Source organism: Sesamum indicum, unplaced genomic scaffold (genome assembly GCF_000512975.1).
Source record: "Sesamum indicum cultivar Zhongzhi No. 13 unplaced genomic scaffold, S_indicum_v1.0 scaffold00121, whole genome shotgun sequence".
NCBI lineage: Eukaryota > Viridiplantae > Streptophyta > Magnoliopsida > Lamiales > Pedaliaceae > Sesamum > Sesamum indicum.
The window spans coordinates 150,495-168,445 of NW_011628050.1; the positions used below are offsets into that span (position 1 = coordinate 150,495).

At 36.5% G+C, this 17,951-nt stretch overlaps 1 protein-coding gene across 1 annotated transcript; it reads left to right on the top strand.

The window, feature by feature from the left end:
- Nucleotides 1–13,855: 13,855 nt before the first annotated feature.
- LOC105179085 lies at nucleotides 13,856–17,524 on the top strand. Its single transcript, XM_011102680.2, has 5 exons — nucleotides 13,856–14,279; nucleotides 14,440–14,908; nucleotides 15,060–16,347; nucleotides 16,448–16,594; nucleotides 16,673–17,524. The coding sequence occupies exons 2-5, from the start codon at nucleotides 14,858–14,860 to the stop codon at nucleotides 17,176–17,178; spliced, it is 1,992 nt and encodes a 663-aa protein (XP_011100982.1). The 5' UTR covers nucleotides 13,856–14,279; nucleotides 14,440–14,857; the 3' UTR covers nucleotides 17,179–17,524.
- The last annotated feature ends 427 nt before the right edge of the window (nucleotides 17,525–17,951 follow it).

Here is a 17,951-nt window from a genome sequence, read left to right on the forward strand (position 1 = left end):
TTGTGTATCGTGGGACTCTTAATTTCAACTGCACCATGAGGAAAAAGCAACTTACAAAAAAGGTCCAACCCATTGAGAAAGCAACTTACCTGGAAACAACTTGAGTTTAGAGTGGAAGAGTAGAACTTTTTGCCCAATAATTAATTCTTTTCGAGAGATGGCGCGATCATGGAATACTTTGGCCCTTTCCTTGTAAATTTTTGAGTTCTCATAGGCATCATTACGTATCTCCTCAAGTTCTTGCAGTTGCAACTTTCTTTGTCTCCTGCTTCATCCATTCCCAAGTTGAATTGTTTGATCGCCCAATATGCCCTATGCTCAAGATCGACAGGAAAGTGACAAGATGTACCATAAACCAAACGATATGAATATACGATAAGCCCAAAGTGCGTCATCCAAGCGTGTACTCCAATCTTTTCAGTTGGGATTCACTGTTTTCTCGAGTATGGATTTGATCACTTGATTGAAAACTTCCGCTTGGCCATTCGTTTGGGGATGGTAGACGGTCGAAATTCGATAAGTGATATTGTATTTATTAAATAGTGCTTCGACCACTTTGTTGCAAAAATAGGTTCCTCAGTCGCTTATTATTGCTCTTGGCATACCAAACTTAGAGAAAATGTTAGCCTTGATAAATTCCACAACAGTTTTAGCATCGTCAGCTCGAGTGGCCTTTGTCTCCACCCATAGACACATAATCTACTCCTAAAATGATCTTACCATAGAAAGATGGGAAAGGGCCCATAAAGTCGATTCCCCATACGTCAAACACTTCACACACAAGTATTGTGGTAAGGGGCATTTGAATGCGAGGGCTAAGGTTTCCCACTTTTTGACAATTTTCACACGATTTACAGAATAAATATGTATCTTGGAACATATTTGACCCAAACAAGCCACATTCTAGCACTTTCCGTGCCGTCCTTTTTTGTCCGAAATGGCCTCCACATGCATATGAATGACAAAACTCAAGAATGGAGCGGATTTCAATTTCAGGTACGCACCTTCGAATGATTTGATTCGAGCAAAATTTCCACAAGTAAAGCTCATCCCACACGTAGTATTTGGTATTGCTTTTGATTTTGTCTTTTCTTGCCCTAGTCAAATCACATGGCAAAACTCCAGTAACTAAGAAATTGACTATGTCAGCGTACCATTGGGTGATTCCTTGAATGGTGTGAAGGTCTTTATCTGGGAACTCATCATTCAAAGGTGGTGGGTTCTCTTTGGTAACCAATCGGCTAAGATGGCCAGCTACGAGGTTCTCTGCTCCTTTCTTGTCTCTGATGGTTAGATCAAATTCTTGCAGCAACAATATCCATCTTATGAGTCGGGGCTTTGATTCTTTCTTTGACAACAAGTATTTCAACTTTGCATGGTCAGAATACACAACAACTTTAGTCCAAGTAAATAGTGGAAAAAATTTTCTAAAGCAAAAACGACAGCCAAATGTTATTTTTCCATTGTCGTGTGTAGTTGCTTTGAGTGTTGTCCAACATCTGTGAAGAATAGTATATCACATGGGGGTCTTTTCCAATCTTTTGGCCTAGGACAGCCTCAATGGCATGACTGCTAGCGTCACACATTATCTAGAAAGGATGGTTCCAATCAGGGGGCCAGATCATGGGTTCTGAGGTTAGAAAATCTTTCAACTTATTGAAGGCTTTTGCACAAGCATCATCAAACTCAAAATTTGCATCTTTTTGCAACAATGCACACAATGGTTGGACAATCTTTGAGAAGTCCTTGATAAATCATCTATAAAATCTTGCATGACTAAGAAAGGAACGAATCTTCCTCACATTGGCGGGATAAGGCAAAGATTTTATGACGTCTATCTTAGACCTATCTACTTCTATCCCTCTAGATAATATGATGTGCCCTAAAATCAAACCTTGATTTACCATGAAATGGCATTTTTCATAGTTTAGTACGAGGTTATTTCTATGCATCTTTCAAGAACTTTGGTTAATCTCTCCAAACAATCTTCAAATGAATTTCCTTCAACAGTGAAATCATCCATGAAAACTTCTATAAATTGTTCAACAAAGCCATAGAAGATACTAACCATGCATCTTCGAAAAGTGGCGGGCGCATTGCACAAACCAAAGAGCATTCTTCTGTAAGCAAAAGTTTCGAATGGACAGGTGAACGTGGTTTTCTCTTGATCTTCGGGGGCCACTGGAATTTGATGAAAACCTGAATATCGACCAAGGCAACAATAGTGAGAACAACCGGCCAACCTTTCTAACATTTGATCTATGAAGGGAAGTGGAAAATGATCTTTCCTAGAGGCGGCGTTAAGATTTCTATAATCAATACAAACTCTCCAACCATTTTGAACGCGAGTAGGCACCAAATTTCCAAAAGAATTTTCAACTACAGTTATACCTATTTTCTTAGGTACCACTTGAGTCGGGCTTACCCACTCACTATCAGAGATTGGAAAGATCATACCTGCATCAAGGAGTTTCAAGATCTCCTTTTTTACCACTTCCATCATTAGAGGGTTGAGTCGACGTTGAGCTTCCCTCGAAGGTTTAGTCCCTTCCTCTCAGAGTATCCTATGCATACAAGTAGAAGGGATTAATCCCTTAATGTTGGTGATGGTCTACCCAATGGCTTTTCGAAATTCGCGAAGCACTCGGATTAGTTTTTCCTCCTCTAGGCTAGTGAGTTTGCTTGAATTGATTATCAGCAATGCATTGTTCTTCTCTAACAAGGAATATTTAAGGTATTTTTGGTAACTCCTTTAATTCTAATGTTGTGCTTGCAATATAGAGGGAACAATTTTAGCATGAGAGTGTGGTAATTCAATGAAAGCAAGATTAAGAGGTAGGGTTCGGAGGGCCTTGAGCTCAAAGACGGTTTCACCGATGCTTGGATTTATGACCATGTTTTCTTCTAGAATTTTTATTTTTTCTTTCGTGAGGCTTTCTTCCATTGCAAATTTCACATGATCCTCACCGTTAGTTGCTGCGAGATTCTGCACAAGGGGATCAAAATATCTACCAGAGGAGCAATCGGTATATCAGTTGGGTACCTCATGCATTTATAGATGTTGAACCTTATTATTTCACCGTCAAATTCCATGGTGAGAATTCCACTGTGTACATCAATTTTCGTTCTAGCTGTCTTGAGAAATGGTCTTCCTAGCAAGATTAATGTGGAATTGGGGGAGTCGTCCTCCCTCATATTCAACACGTAAAAGTCGATAGGAAAAACCAACTCATTTACCTGTACTCAAACATTTTCTAAAACTCATTTGGGGTAGACTATTGGCGATGCGCAAATTGAATGACAACCCCTATTTCCTTTAATAGACCAATATTTAAAGACTAAAAAATGGTGACATGCATAACATTAATTGAAGCTCCAAGATCACACATGGCCCTCTTCGTCAATCAGACCAATTTTACACGGTACAGAAAATATACCTAGGTCCTTACACTTTGGAGGTATTTTTCGTTGGAGGATTGCAGACACATTTTCTCTCATACTTACCTGTTCGTTTCCTTTAAGTTTGCCCTTACTAGTGCATAGTTCTTTGAGAAATTTTGTGTAGCGTGGTATCTGCTTAATAGCGTCAAGTAAGGGGATATTTACCTCCACCTTGCAAAAGGTCTCAAAAATCTCCTTTTCTTCTTCCTCCTTGGCTTTGGTGAATCTTTTTGGGAAGAGTGGTCTAGTCACCAACGCTTTTGGATGGTCTTCTTTGGGCTCGATTTGCTCTTATGGGACTTCAATCTCTTTATTTGGCTTTCTCTTCAAAGCGTGCCCACGTTTAGTGCTATTATCGTCCATATTTTTCTGCAACTCCTTTCCACTACGAAGAACAATAGCACTAGCATTTTGTTTAGGATTAATGACCGACTGGGAGGGTAGTTTACCTTGGGACTCCAATTTACCAACGGATGATGCCAATTGACTGATTTGAGACTCCAGATTTTGAATGCTCATCTGAGTCTGTTGTTGGATTTGATGGGTTAGCAACTGTTGAGTCTGATGTTAGAACTGCTGTTGGATTTCATGTGTTTGTTGTTGCAGTTGTTGTTGGTTGCTCACGATTCTCTTCATCATATCCTCGAGAGACGGACTTGGTTTGAAGTTGGGCGGAGGAGGTAGCATAGATGGCCTGTATTGGGGTTTCTGAAAGTTTGAGATTGAGTGTCATAACTCAGATTTGGATGATCCCTCCATCCAGGGTTATAAGTATTGGAGAAAGGGTCATATCTTCTCTGTTGTTGTCCAATGAATCCTCGACATCAGCATGTTTGGTGGGTGGTTCTTGAAAAGTTGGGCACATGTCGGTGGCATACCCCATCAAAGTGCAAATGTCGCATGCCTTGACTTGTTGATATTTTTCTACAACAATTTTTCAACAAGAGACGTAAGTTTATTCAACCGATCCTCGAGACTGCTCACACTTAACTCGTTACTCCTTGGTAGATCATCGTATCTGACCCCTAACCGTTATGTGTTCGACGCCATAATTGAAATCAGGTTACGTGCTTCAGTTGAGATTTTATTGAACAGTGCACCTCTACTGGCTATGTCTATCAACTTCCTGTCCATGCTTGACAGACCGTTATAGAAATATTGGATCAACAAGTGGTTTGGGATTTGATGGTGGGGGCAGCTTTCTATTAATTGATTGAATCTTCCCCAATATTCAAAAAAGCTCTCTCCTGCGAATTGGCGAATTTCACTGATCTCCTTCCGGATTGTTGTGGCTAGTGAAGCAAGAAAATATTTCTCAAGAAACCGTCTCTTGAGATCATTCCAAGTTGTGATGGATCCCGAAGGTAAGAAATATAGCCAGTCCTTAGCTTGATCAGCAAAAGAGAAAGGAAAGACCCTCAGTTTAACTTGTTCTTTGGTGATCCTCGTAGTCGCATTCCGGAGCATGCCACATGAAATTTCTTCAAGTATTTATGTGGATCTTCGCCTACAAGACCACGGAAAGTAGGAAGTAAATGAATCAATCATATTTTAGTTCAAAATTTACCTCCAAATTCGGGTATTCGATGCATAGTGGCTGCTGGTTTAGATCAGGCGAGGTCATATTATTGATCATTCTTTCGGAAACTAAAGCCATGATCTCTTTTTCGAATTCGCTAGAGGATTCTGCGAATTCCAATTATGCCTCTTCCATCTTCGTAAGGAGCGGATGTCTCTTCAGATTGTTGTTTGGCTTGCAAATGAAGTCTTTGTGCGATCTTCTCGATCTCAGGGCCGTACTCCAGTTACCTATATGAAAAGACCTTGGCATCAATAACGATAAAATTCAAGTAACAAGAAAAAAGGAAATCTACTTAAAAGTGTTAGTCCCCCGCAACGGCGCCAAAATTTGATGGGTATTAAGACCACCCAAAATAATTCCTATAAATACTTTGCAGAAGTGAGAGTAGGGTCGATTCCTTAGGGACTAGTGTTAAGTTGATTCCTTCAAAGAAAATAAAAGTAACTGGGGGATTTTGATTGTAAAGGAGGATAAATAAAAATTAAATTAAACTAGAAAGCTGATAAAATTAAGAGATGTAGATATTGGAAAGACTTTTTCGATTAAGGTCGGGTTCATGTTCGATTCCATTGATTGATCATTGATGCAAATATAACATTTGTTCAAATAAATAAATCAATTATGGTCATTGGTACGACCTAACGACCTCACCTTTCCTTACCTTTTTATCAGCCAAGGAGTGTACCCTTGGTGTTCCGGGGGTTCGATGCAAATTCAAAAGGAGAATAAAATATTCATATGAGCCTATGGTTATAAAACAAAAGAGATGCATAAACCTAAAACGAGAATACCTCTTTCAATTCAAGTTTCCAATCGGGAATCGTTCACTTTAAGATCCTAATGTAGGAACCATTGTAGCACCCTCTACTCACTACATTTAATTATCACTATCTCAACCTTTCTTTAATAACAACTCATTCTACAAGTAGTTCCTTTTCGAACCGTAAAATAAATTCTATTTGATCAATATAATATATAGATATCAAAAGAGATAAAAGATATCGCCAAAAGTTTATATTTACCTCACCAGATGTCCTCATGAACATAACCTCAAAGGAAAATAGCATAACAACTAACACTACAAAATTTTAAACACAAATCTGGCAAAAGACTAGAATATTTAACAGCCAAACAACCAAAAATCCCGACTTCAAATATCACGGCTGACCCACCTAATGAGAACAACAGCACGGCTCAAAATCTAATAGGGCTAGTCAGTGTGACCTATCTCTTGAAAAGTACGTGATAAGGAATAAGTTGCCTACTCAGTAAGTATAACTAATCAGTCTATATATATACACACAGGCAACAAATCACGTACAAAGCAGTCACATCGACTAACAGTTATTCATCATGTAGCAACATCAGATATAAGAAATCATATATACTCACAACTATAAATCAACCCACGATATAATATTTGACGTTATCGTTTGTTGTCTAAGGGGCGTACTTACTCTAGTTGGAACACATCAGTCAATAGTTTTGCCGGCCATCATCATCTCAGTCAATGTTGTATCATATACAACACAAGATACCCATTGTATGTGATATCCCCACACTCTCTATCCCAGTGTGTAGCAATATCAGTACAGGATATCACAACAACCATGGCATCCCCACACCACCTCAGTGTGTAGCTAACAACACAGGATAATCTCCGCTACCCGAAATACTCCGGTACCGTATGCGCCATGGTACCTAGCTTAATTCATTTATTTTTTATATCATCATCAATCACGTCATTATCAATCACATTATCGTAAACTATTGACTATGTTCCCAACTAGGTAAGTATCATCTTTTATTTCAATTCACGATCATCATTCTATTCTCTATAATAATTACTTTCTCAATAATAACTTTCCCAATTTGATTTCATACAACAATCAATTATACGATAATCACATAATCATACCTCTCACGTCCATACATTACAATCACATATGACACATAGTAACAATTCCACCGATACTAAGGTAATTTAACAAATAATCCACAACTAATTATATAGACAACCAATATACAAAATCCACGTATATAAATATATATCCAAGTTCACGATCAAATATAGGAAACCAATATTTATATATATAATATAATACTAAACATATATAGATATATATAAATCCAATTAGTTATACTTACCTTAAATCCTAAAATGCTTCGATTAACACAAGGGACTGCTCAACTCTGTACTTTGTCGTCACGTCCTATAATAAAATATTATACATATAATCAATATATATAGAATATCATAAATTCTAAATAAAATATTATATAATGTTCATACATTTTTCACCAATATTTTAGTATTTCATTTATATTAATTTCCAAACCCCTGTTCCATTTTCTTTTAAATAACTACACTTTCTAAGCGTCCCAAGTATATATTTAATTTATGAACTAACTCGTAAGAATTCATTTAATCACACCCCTTATATTTATACTTTCGTTTTTAATATCATCCCAAAATTAGGTTATCATTAAAACCTTATTTTCTCTTTTTAAAGAAGTAATATTTCTTAAATATAATTTTTGAAGCATTTCTATGAATTTTTTATTATTTTATCGTTACTATATAATATAATTAAACAACAATACATAGAATTACGTATTTGGTTAATTATTCCGATGGAATTGTGTAAATTAATTATAATAATAATTAATTTTAACAAATCTAATAATTTAATTAATCAACTATATTATTTTTATATCAAATGTGATATTTAATTCGACACTAATTTAAATAGCCAAACTTATAAAATATTTCAGTTAAATAGTACATCACTCAATACAAATAATATTTAATAAACGGATAATATAATTATATAAATTATTATAAATTAAAACATAAATTTCTTACCTCTATTCTTTTTCGCCTAGAGAGAATTGCAAATTTTCAAATGTGTGTATGTTGTGTGTGTGGCTGTGTGTGTGAAATGAGAAAGGAAAAAAGAGAGGTGAGGCGGTGGGGGTTGGTGGCCCCACCGGCTCACTCTCAACCCTCTCTCTCTTCTCTCATTATATATATATATATATATATATATTATTTACATATATAATATTATTATTACTTTATTTATTTAATTAAACTATTTTCAAATTACCATTACATTTTTTCTAATTTTTTAATTAATATAATTTACTTTAAAATATTGTAACGAACTCCAATTTGATTCGTTCAAGTTTTATTATATCCTAATTTTAATTTATAATTTATTTATAATTAAATTTAAATTTCTTAACAATTATCAATTAATCTCTCAAGTATGTGAAAAATCCTACAGACGTCACAATCATCTGAAGCAAAGTCCACACCACACCAAAACAAACACACCTTGATACCTTTGCTAGAAGAAATCAAAGCCAAACTCTCACCAAAAGAGGGAGAGGAGAGGAGTGTCTATGTTCTCTAAGCCATTCACTTTGTATTGTTCTGCATTGTGTAAATTTTTTCTAAACAATTATACACAATACATATATATACCCCTGTATAGATAAGTGAAAATATGTTTAGATACATTCCACTCATCTATAAGGTAACCCCTCTATCTATATGGTATGATTGAGAAGATTCCAATTATGGCCAAACTTGCACTTTTCAAAAGTGCAGGATGGTCAACTCTCCTTCAAAATTGACTAGTGAGCGAATTTATGTAAAATAAATTCAAGGCCCAATTGATTTTAATTAAATTCAATTTAATAAAAATTCAATTAAATTGAGACCAATATTTATTTAATCTAATTAAATACATAAGCACAAAATATTTTAATTAATTCATAAATCCAATTTATAATCAATTAAGACGAGCCCAATTAAAATTTAATTAATTTAATCTTGGGCTATCCATCCAATGGATCACTAAACGTGTAATAATCCAATTATCTACACCTTCCAAGATTAATTCCAAATAAATATCCATGTTCTTCCTCTGTGATTTGTGTGTGACTCTTTAGTTTCACCTTTCAACTAGACTTGGGTAGTGTCCAATACTACCAATTAAATTCAATCTAATTAATCATTCTTGATCAATCATTGATCAAGAAAGCCTGCTATCATAGGTGGCCGTCTAGCAACGGTCCATGGCAGTAAATACTAGGTGAATATTCGTGTGAGCATTTAGGCTCTCGAGTCCATATGGGTACAGTCCTTCCATCTACCGTCTCCCAGCCTTAGTTTATGGCATGAAATTTGGTGTCGGTTCCCATCTTGGACTAGGCATCTATACTTTAATACTTGGGACTGCGTTACGCTTAATTGTTTGATATAGGAACCTCTTTTTTTTATTCGACCAATCATTGTGGCCATAGGTTTATAAGGAGTGAACGCGCCTCCAAGTACACAGGAGATACCTCTGTCATATATAGATAGGTGATGGATCCTCTTCTTGGAACTCATCGTCCTTGCTACATACTCCGATTGCACTGGACAAGGCTTATAATGATCATATCTGTAACATAATCATCTCTCGTAGTCCAAGATACACTCATCGTATGCATGTGACTACATGATTCCTGAAATCTGAGGACTACTCCCATACTATCGCAGCTGAAAAAACAAGTCATAGCAACCAAGCCTCCAAGGCTTTCTTATGACAATCCCCGCGAATCAGTTGACCACCTTGTCAACTAATCTACTAAAATTGCATAGACGTCCTACGTCTGTCGTCGATGAAACATGACACTTGTCCAATAAATATAATATTCAGTGCAAGTCTCAATAGGATTCTCGATGTCCAATCTCAAGGTTCTTGACTTGGAACATTTCAGACCAACCCTTCGAAGTTCGTTTTATAGCCGCATCCAATGCACAACCTAACTACATGGGTTATCTAAATGATTTGCGGGCATCTGTTGTGACGTCAAAGCAACGTTTAATGTAACTGGTAAGCACAACAGACACATGTACAAAATATGAATACTTAACATATTTCATCACGACAATATTACCTGAATAGTTCCAAAATCGCCAATTCAATTGGCTTTTTGGTCACCTATTCTAACACGGTCAATACGGTTAACCCTCAGTGTTTTCTCTGGTGCTGGTCATTTTTTTCATTCCGTTTTTCAGCGATAGTATATTTCCGACAAAATCTTTAACAAATCATATTTAACGCTTTTTACATCCGTTTTTGATGAATCTATCACTGTTTCGAACCTCTTTTCATGCTCGACAATATAGAATAAAAAATATGCAGATAAAAATAATAAATTCAAGTTTGGTTTTTAAACCTGCAGCAGAAAAAATCAAGGAACCCTAGATCTCTTTGAATTTTCTACGAGTTTCCAAGCGATCTCTTTGATCTACAAGCATGTCCTTTGCACACCTCTTTGTATTAGTACTCTCTTCTCGCCCGAGTAAATTGCTACCAGAGCTATCCATTCTAATTCACACACCTTAGACCCTCGAAGATTTTGGTGATGCTCCAAGAGAGAATAGAGAGAGTATTTTAGATGACTTTCCGTGAGAATATATGTAGTATGAATTGTGTACTCTTGTATCCGTAGAAGCACCTATTTATAGGTGTGTACAAGAGGAGTTCTAGTCCCACATAAACTTAGAAAACTACAAACATTATATCAGATAAAATTCATCCAAAAGGAGTCCTACCAACTATAACTTTGAAAGACTATAAAACTCTATTAAATATGGATGTATATATAATAATTTTTAAAGTTATTTTTTTTAAGAAAATATAAATTTCATTAAACTAAAGTAGTGTAACAACACTTCGCAGGAGTTATTTCCTCAATCCCAAGCTATATGCCATATTCTATATAATACATAAGCTTGCAAACTAGGCCTAACCTCCGTACTAATAATTCGAGATCGGATCATGAATTACTTTGGTAATCCTTTCCTCGCTAGTGGTTGTCCCTTGGAAGCGTCTGCAACTACGTTCATGCAAAATGAAACAGACAAGTGCTGCTAAGAGAGCTCTATTCACGGAGTTTAACATATGTTTAGTCCGCCACCGCTTGCTAGCCCAAGTAATCGCCACCTTCCGATCATCAAGATATGGCCATTTGAAAAGTGTCGCCCAGCTCAAGAGATGTAAGCATCGCTTAGCATATGGACATCTGAAAAAAAAGATGATTATGGGTTTTCAAATATTTTTAGTGGCAGGAACTTACACAAAAATATATGAGATCAATTTCGCCGACACCCCTTCATGGGATGTACTTGTAATTCATAAAAAATATGAGTGTTTTTAGGATTAGATCTAACTATAGGAGGTCTAATTATGATTAATCCTTTTTTCAATCTCTTAATATATTTTTTGTTAAAAGTTAATTGTATTTCGTTGTTTATAAATGTCTAAAAAGTTGTTAAAAAATTAAGTATATTTATAGCTATTGGTCGAAATAGATTCAGAGTGGGTTTCGAGCTTTTTGTTGAGACCATAAAATTGAATCCATCCTTAGACTGAATCAGGTAATTCGAACCCTAATCCGTCCCATTCATTGAGGGTTAATTAAGGTAAAATTACTCTATTCATCCAATGTGTCATCCCAATTAAGTAGACATGCCCTATTAGAAGTGATTTTTTATTAATAATGTGGCACGGAAGAGGCTGACGTTAGCAATTAGTATTAATTGAATGTGACACGTCCGAGATATGATGCACAAAAAATTTAAAATAATTAAGTATTATTTAATAAAAAATTTTATTGTAAAAAAATAATAATAAGAAAAAAATTGCGATAAAAATAAATAATTTTTAAAAAAATATTTGGAGTAAAAGTAATACAATGAGCGCTAAACCATACTCCAACCCCCAGAGAATATGCAATGAGCAAAAGAGAAAAAACAGATTAACTAACAATAACAACTATTTTGAAAAAAAACAGTTTTTACCACTTGGAAATAGTGGAGGAAATGTGAAAGTTAGCAGGTGGAAAAAAAGAAACAGACAAAAATAAGGGATATACTAAAGAGGTACCCTCCCTAAATATATAGGAGGACTGGTTGTATGTGACACATTCGATGTCTGCGCACAAAAAAATTTAAAAATATAAATTATTAAATATTATTTGCTAAAAATTCTTATGTAGAAAAATGATAATATGAAAATGATTTTGATAAAAAAAATAAATAAATTTGAAAAAGAATATTTAGACTAGAAGAAATATATATTACTAGAAATAAATAAATATTTTAAAAATATTATTACTTGCATATAGTGGAGAAAATGTAGAAATTACTGGGTGGAAAAAAGAAGAAGAAAATACTAAAAAGATACTTTCTTTAATATATAGTATTAATAACTTGGGTGTGCCTCTTGTTTCATCTCGTCTTACAGTTCAGCAATGCAACCCCCTTATCAGAAAACTGGAGGGCAAAATTATGCCATGGAGCACATAGTCAATGTCTGTTGCAGCTCGAGTGCAACTCATTAAATCTGTGTTCACAGCTATGTTTCTTTACTAGGGTCAGGCTTTCTTTTCTACCTAAAACTATTATTGATCATTAAAACCATATTTAGGAAATTCTTGTGGAGGGAAAACAACAAAAGAAGATGTGCTAAGTTGGCATGGGCACAGGTTTGCCTTCCTAAGGAGCTTAGGCTTGCAAAGACTGGGTCCTATCAATAAGGCCCTCATGGCTTGTTATCTTTTGGAAATTATTTTTCAGAATAACAAATCCGTATAAGTAAAATGGATCATGCAATATCGATTGAAATGTCATTCAATTTGGAATGTTAGGGACGCTGGTTCTTGGACCTGGAGGAAATTGTTGAAGTTAAGATCTATCTTCCTACCTTACTTTGTTGACAGAGTAGCGGATGGCAATAAGTTTTTTCTTTGGGAGGATCCATGGCATCCTACTAGGGTCATCATTCATCACCTGCTTAGTTAAGTTGGAATCATTTATTTTTCAAGGGGAATAGTGTTGGCCTCGAAATTGGCTGATATTCTCTCGAATTTACTTGCTATTATTGGAGGACCAGATCAAGTGAAACGGAGGGCGAGCAATGGGATTATGTCTACATGGGATGTGTACAAGATCTTCATGCCAGAAGGACAAAGAGTCTAATGGGCAGAACTACTTAAAGGCCCATTCAAAATTGCTAAGAAAGGTTTTATCTTATGGCTGGCCCTTCTCGGTAAATTGACGGCGATGGATATACCTTGGTTGCAAGTTATGTCTAGAGCTTGTGTTTTATCTGATGATTATCACTTGGAGAACCTTGATAATCTATTTTTCCAGTATGTTTTTTCTGTTGCATGCCTCAACTTGCTTCAAAGAAAGGTAAGATTTCATTGGCCTCAATTACCTTCAAAGTCAGCCTCTACATTGATGGCTAAAAGATAGAGGGGTAAACATGTTATGAATGCTTTTAAGTAGCAATTTTAGCTTCTTTGATTTATCATGTGTGGATGGAGCGCAATAAACGACGATTTCGTAATACTACAATTGAGCCAAATATAGTAGTTCAACTCGTTTTAAATTAAGTACGGCTTCATATTATGAATGATAAGCTAGTTTTTAATGTGAATACTAGTTTTCTTTTCCAAATTCCGAAAATCTCTTGAGATTCACCTTGTTCTATATTGTCAGAGTTAGGAGCGTGAGTTCCATTATTGTTTTTTTTTTTTTTTAATATGCAATTCGCCTTTTTCCCAAAATATATATATGTATATATATAGTATTGATATATATGATACATAGATAGATAGATTAAACAAGAAATAGAGAAGGCAATAATACTCTGGTGTAAATATATATTTTATATCCAAATAAAAAACAGTAAATATACATTTTATATTTATATATAAGTATATATATATATATTATACATTTTGAAAGAAAGAGAGCTGCCCGCGGACTCTGCGCATATGCCTATTTCTTGAAATTGCCATATATTTCTAGTTCCTTCCGCCTCACCTCTCAACCCCACTCCCTCTCTCCACCTCTCAACACCACAACCATTATAGGCGTTATTCCTTCTTTAACAAACACTACACCACGCAAAACACGCTAAAAGACTGATTTTGGGTTCCTGTGGGAGAAGGGCAGTTCAAAAATATTTGAAAAATCTCAAACTGGCAAATCTTTTATTTATTTCGTAACTCTCTCTTTCTGTACTTCCATAATTGAGCCCCCTTAAATGAGTTTTTATTTATCAAGGCTCAATCTTTGATAGGTTCTTTATGTTCTATTGTGTTCCTTGATCTACCTGTTGTTTTTCCCAAGAGAAGGTTGCTTCTTGATTGATAGCTCCGTTGATCCGTCTCCAAGTTGAAATAGGTTTCTTTCTTGTCTATCTTTTCTAATTTCAATTTAAGAAAAAGGCATGGTTTTAATGAAACTTCAGAAAAGGGAACTCCCTAGTTATCTCTTGCGTTCTCTATCATTTGTTTAAAGAGTTTTCTTGGAATGGGTTTCTTATATATTTGAGACTTTGCAGGAATGAGGTTGGTGGAGAAGCTTGTGGAGATAAATTGCTGAGTTTATCACTCTGGCCAACACTTGTATACATGAAGTTTTTTGCTTCTTGGAAAGGATAAAAGCAGGGCTTAAAATATCCCTCCACTTTGGTGTTTGGTTTTGGTTCTCATCAGCTTGGGACCTGTCATTGGTTTGGCAGCTGCCAGTTGATTATGGCTAATCAAATGTGAACTCTGGTATTGGAGATTTATGCTTTGAATGCTCTGGTGAGAGCTTTGTTTTCAGAGATGTAGTATCTTTGATAGGGTGTAGAGTTGCAAGAGAGGTGCAGGAGAAGTCAAAGACTCTCAACAAGACATTGATAAATAGATACAAAGTGCTATTTGGATTTCTTTTCTTCTTGGGGATTTAGCTTGGGGCTTTTTCTTTTCCTGAGAATGAGGTCTCTTAATTGCTTTTATTCTCCCTGGAGGAGAAAGAAAGATAAGGTGAGTATGTTTCAGTAAACTGGATCTTGTTGTAGTATTTTTGTCTGACGACTTTTAAGTATCTTTGGTTTTTGCTTTTTGATGTTTCCTTTGTCCATTCTTGGTTTATGATGTGCTCAAACTGTGAATTTCCATGTATATTTGCTTCTAGGGAGAAAAGAAATCTATCAAACCTGCTGGTAGTGAGAAGACTATCAAAAGTTTGCATACAGACCTCGAGCATCTTCAGAAATCTTCAGAAACGGAATTGAGTTCGACTTCCTTTAGTGTTCCGGTTCCTTTTCCCGGAAGTTCTAGGTGCAAGGTCAAGGTAATGAATCATGAGAGTCCAGTTGCAGCTCAGTCTGGAGAGGTTGATTACGAAGTGGGGAATGAGCATGATGAGTTGAAGAGGGATAGTTCTGAGTTCTCATTTCAAACCCATGCTCGAAACTCAGCTGAAGAAAAGAACCAAACAGTTGAAGGAACAAATAGTCCCTGTTCGCTGGATATTGATTATGATGAGTATATGCATGACAAGATGCGAAGCAGTAATACTGAAGAAGGGTTGGAGATGATTACAAGCGGGCATGTAAGTGATCCGGGCATGGAGACAGCTGAATTTTGGGCTTCTCCGAACCTGAAGCGCTCCTGCTCTAATCTGGCAATGAGAAGTATGTGGGGGGAGCTTGATGATCAGTTCTATCCTACAAAGTGTAAATCTTATGAGGAAATGCTGAGATCAACTGAAATATTCGGAGATGAAGTTCCTGTAGGGGACGGAACAACATCTGTTTCTGGTAGGTCCCTTTCCAGTGCTGACAAGGTGATTCTGAAGAAGCATTCTTCAAGCCTGATACTTCCGTATAGGAGCCGGAGATTGTGGCGGATATTGTTCCTCTGGAGCCACAGGAATCTTGATAGAGCAAGAACTGCAAAACCGCAGCCAGTTGAAATTAAGCCTTCTGCTCTCCACGACCAGGCTGGCTACTCTTCAGATGCTATAGAACCTAGACAAGCCATGGACTCCATTGGTACAGGCAAAGGTGACACAGATGATCATAGTTGGGATCGATCTTGTGGAGCTTCTGGTGTGTGGCCTCAAAATCAGTGGGTTGCTTTTCCTACAAATTCATCTCATTTTACAAGAGTCAACGAGTGGGTGAAAGAAGTTTCCTCACAGCCTCCATTTCAAGTCGATATCGATGATCAAACTGAAGATGGTATATTCTTCCCACCCTCTCCTGAGAACAGCACATCTCTAGCAAGAGGGTCTTCTCATTTGAGTCGACATTCGGCTATGAATAAACCAGGGGAGATTTCACAGGCCAATTCCATTATCCAGTCCCTGAACACTCATCTAACTGTGGCTCATATGACAGGAATTGGACTGAAAGCTACACCCTCAATTTCACAATTTTCTAGTCTTCGATCAGTCAATTTGTCCAACAATTTCATAGGTATGTCATATAAAGAATCTTTAGTTCAAACCCTCTGAGTAATGACATTAGTGGGATGTATATCTGATTGCTAAATGATTTTATCATTGTCCGATTGCAGTTCATATAGCTCCAGGATCTCTGCCAAAGGGTCTTCACATTCTTAATTTATCCAGGAACAAGATACACACTATTGAAGGCCTGAGGGAACTGACTCATCTGCGGGTTCTTGATCTAAGTTATAACCGGATTACCAGAATCAGTCAAGGTAAACATTTTCCCTGTAACTTGAGCCAAAATAGAAAGCTTAGGAACTCCACCACTTATGCACTTTGATTGTTAACAGGGTTGTCCCGTTGTACGCTCATTAAAGAGCTCTATCTGTTGGGGAATAAGATAAGTAATGTTGAAGGGCTGCATAGGCTTTTGAAGCTGACTGTGTTGGACCTGAGCTTTAACAAAATAACCACAGCGAAATCACTTGGCCAGCTTGTAGCAAATTACCATACTCTAATAGCTCTAAATCTGTTGGGCAATCCTATTCAGGGTAATATCAGTAATGACCAACTGAGAAAGACGCTATGCAGCCTTCTACCGAAGCTAGTGTTGCTCAACAAGCAGCCGATAACTGCACAGAAGGCTCGAGAGATTCGTGCAGATGCCAATGCTAAAGCTGCACTTGGAACCAACAGTTGGAGCTCGCGGAAAAAATCATTTAAGAGCATGGTAACCCAAGGGAGTTCATCTTCCCACAGCATGCACAGAAGCAGCAGTGTTGGCACTGGTCAGAAGACGAAACAGAGATCGAAAAGCCGTCCTTACCATGGTCCTGCATTGAAGGACAAGGCTTGAGCTTTTTTAAAGCTGTAGTCCTTTTGATGTATTTCTTTGGGTCTTTGAATCTTTAGAGTCGAGAGTGAGCGATCTTCTGAGAACTTCCGTTCTCTTGCTTCTGAGTGTTGTTTTTTTTCCTTCTCTTTGGAGGGATAGATTTCTTTTCCGGAATTCTGGCTTCCAGCTGTGCATTTCTGGTTTTACCTTCCAGTTGAGGTTTTTCTATTTTTCTATTGTTTATTTGGGGGATAAACTACACATGCATCCCTTGATATTTGTTGTAATTAGGAAAAAAAATATTCTTAGATTAAACATTATATATTTACACTTTCTTGATACTAGCACCTATCAGTGCGATGCAATTAAAACTTTTCATGTCTGTTCACTAATTAATAGACATGGTTTTATGTTAAAATGGAGTTTAGTGTAATTTATCTCTCTATGATCTTGTCAATCAGTAAATTATTCTTTTATGAAAAAATAATAGCAATTTATCCTGTATTGTAAAGTCGCGTTTGACAATGCAATATAGGGACAATAGAATAATAGCTAGATTTCTGCCGGTTGGAGGTAACCCCCCCGCCTAAGGATGAGTCCTCTATTTATAGGGAAGTCATTAAGGAACTGATAGGGCCCCCTACTCCTGCGATGCATGGATAAAATCGATTGAGATAAGGCCTGATCAATTCTTATTTTTTAGGGATCATGTTGTTGGAATCACAATTCAGGTGATGGAGAGAGTCCAAGGTGGAGGGGGACTCCAGTCTACAGGGAGTCTGCTGGGTGCAAGA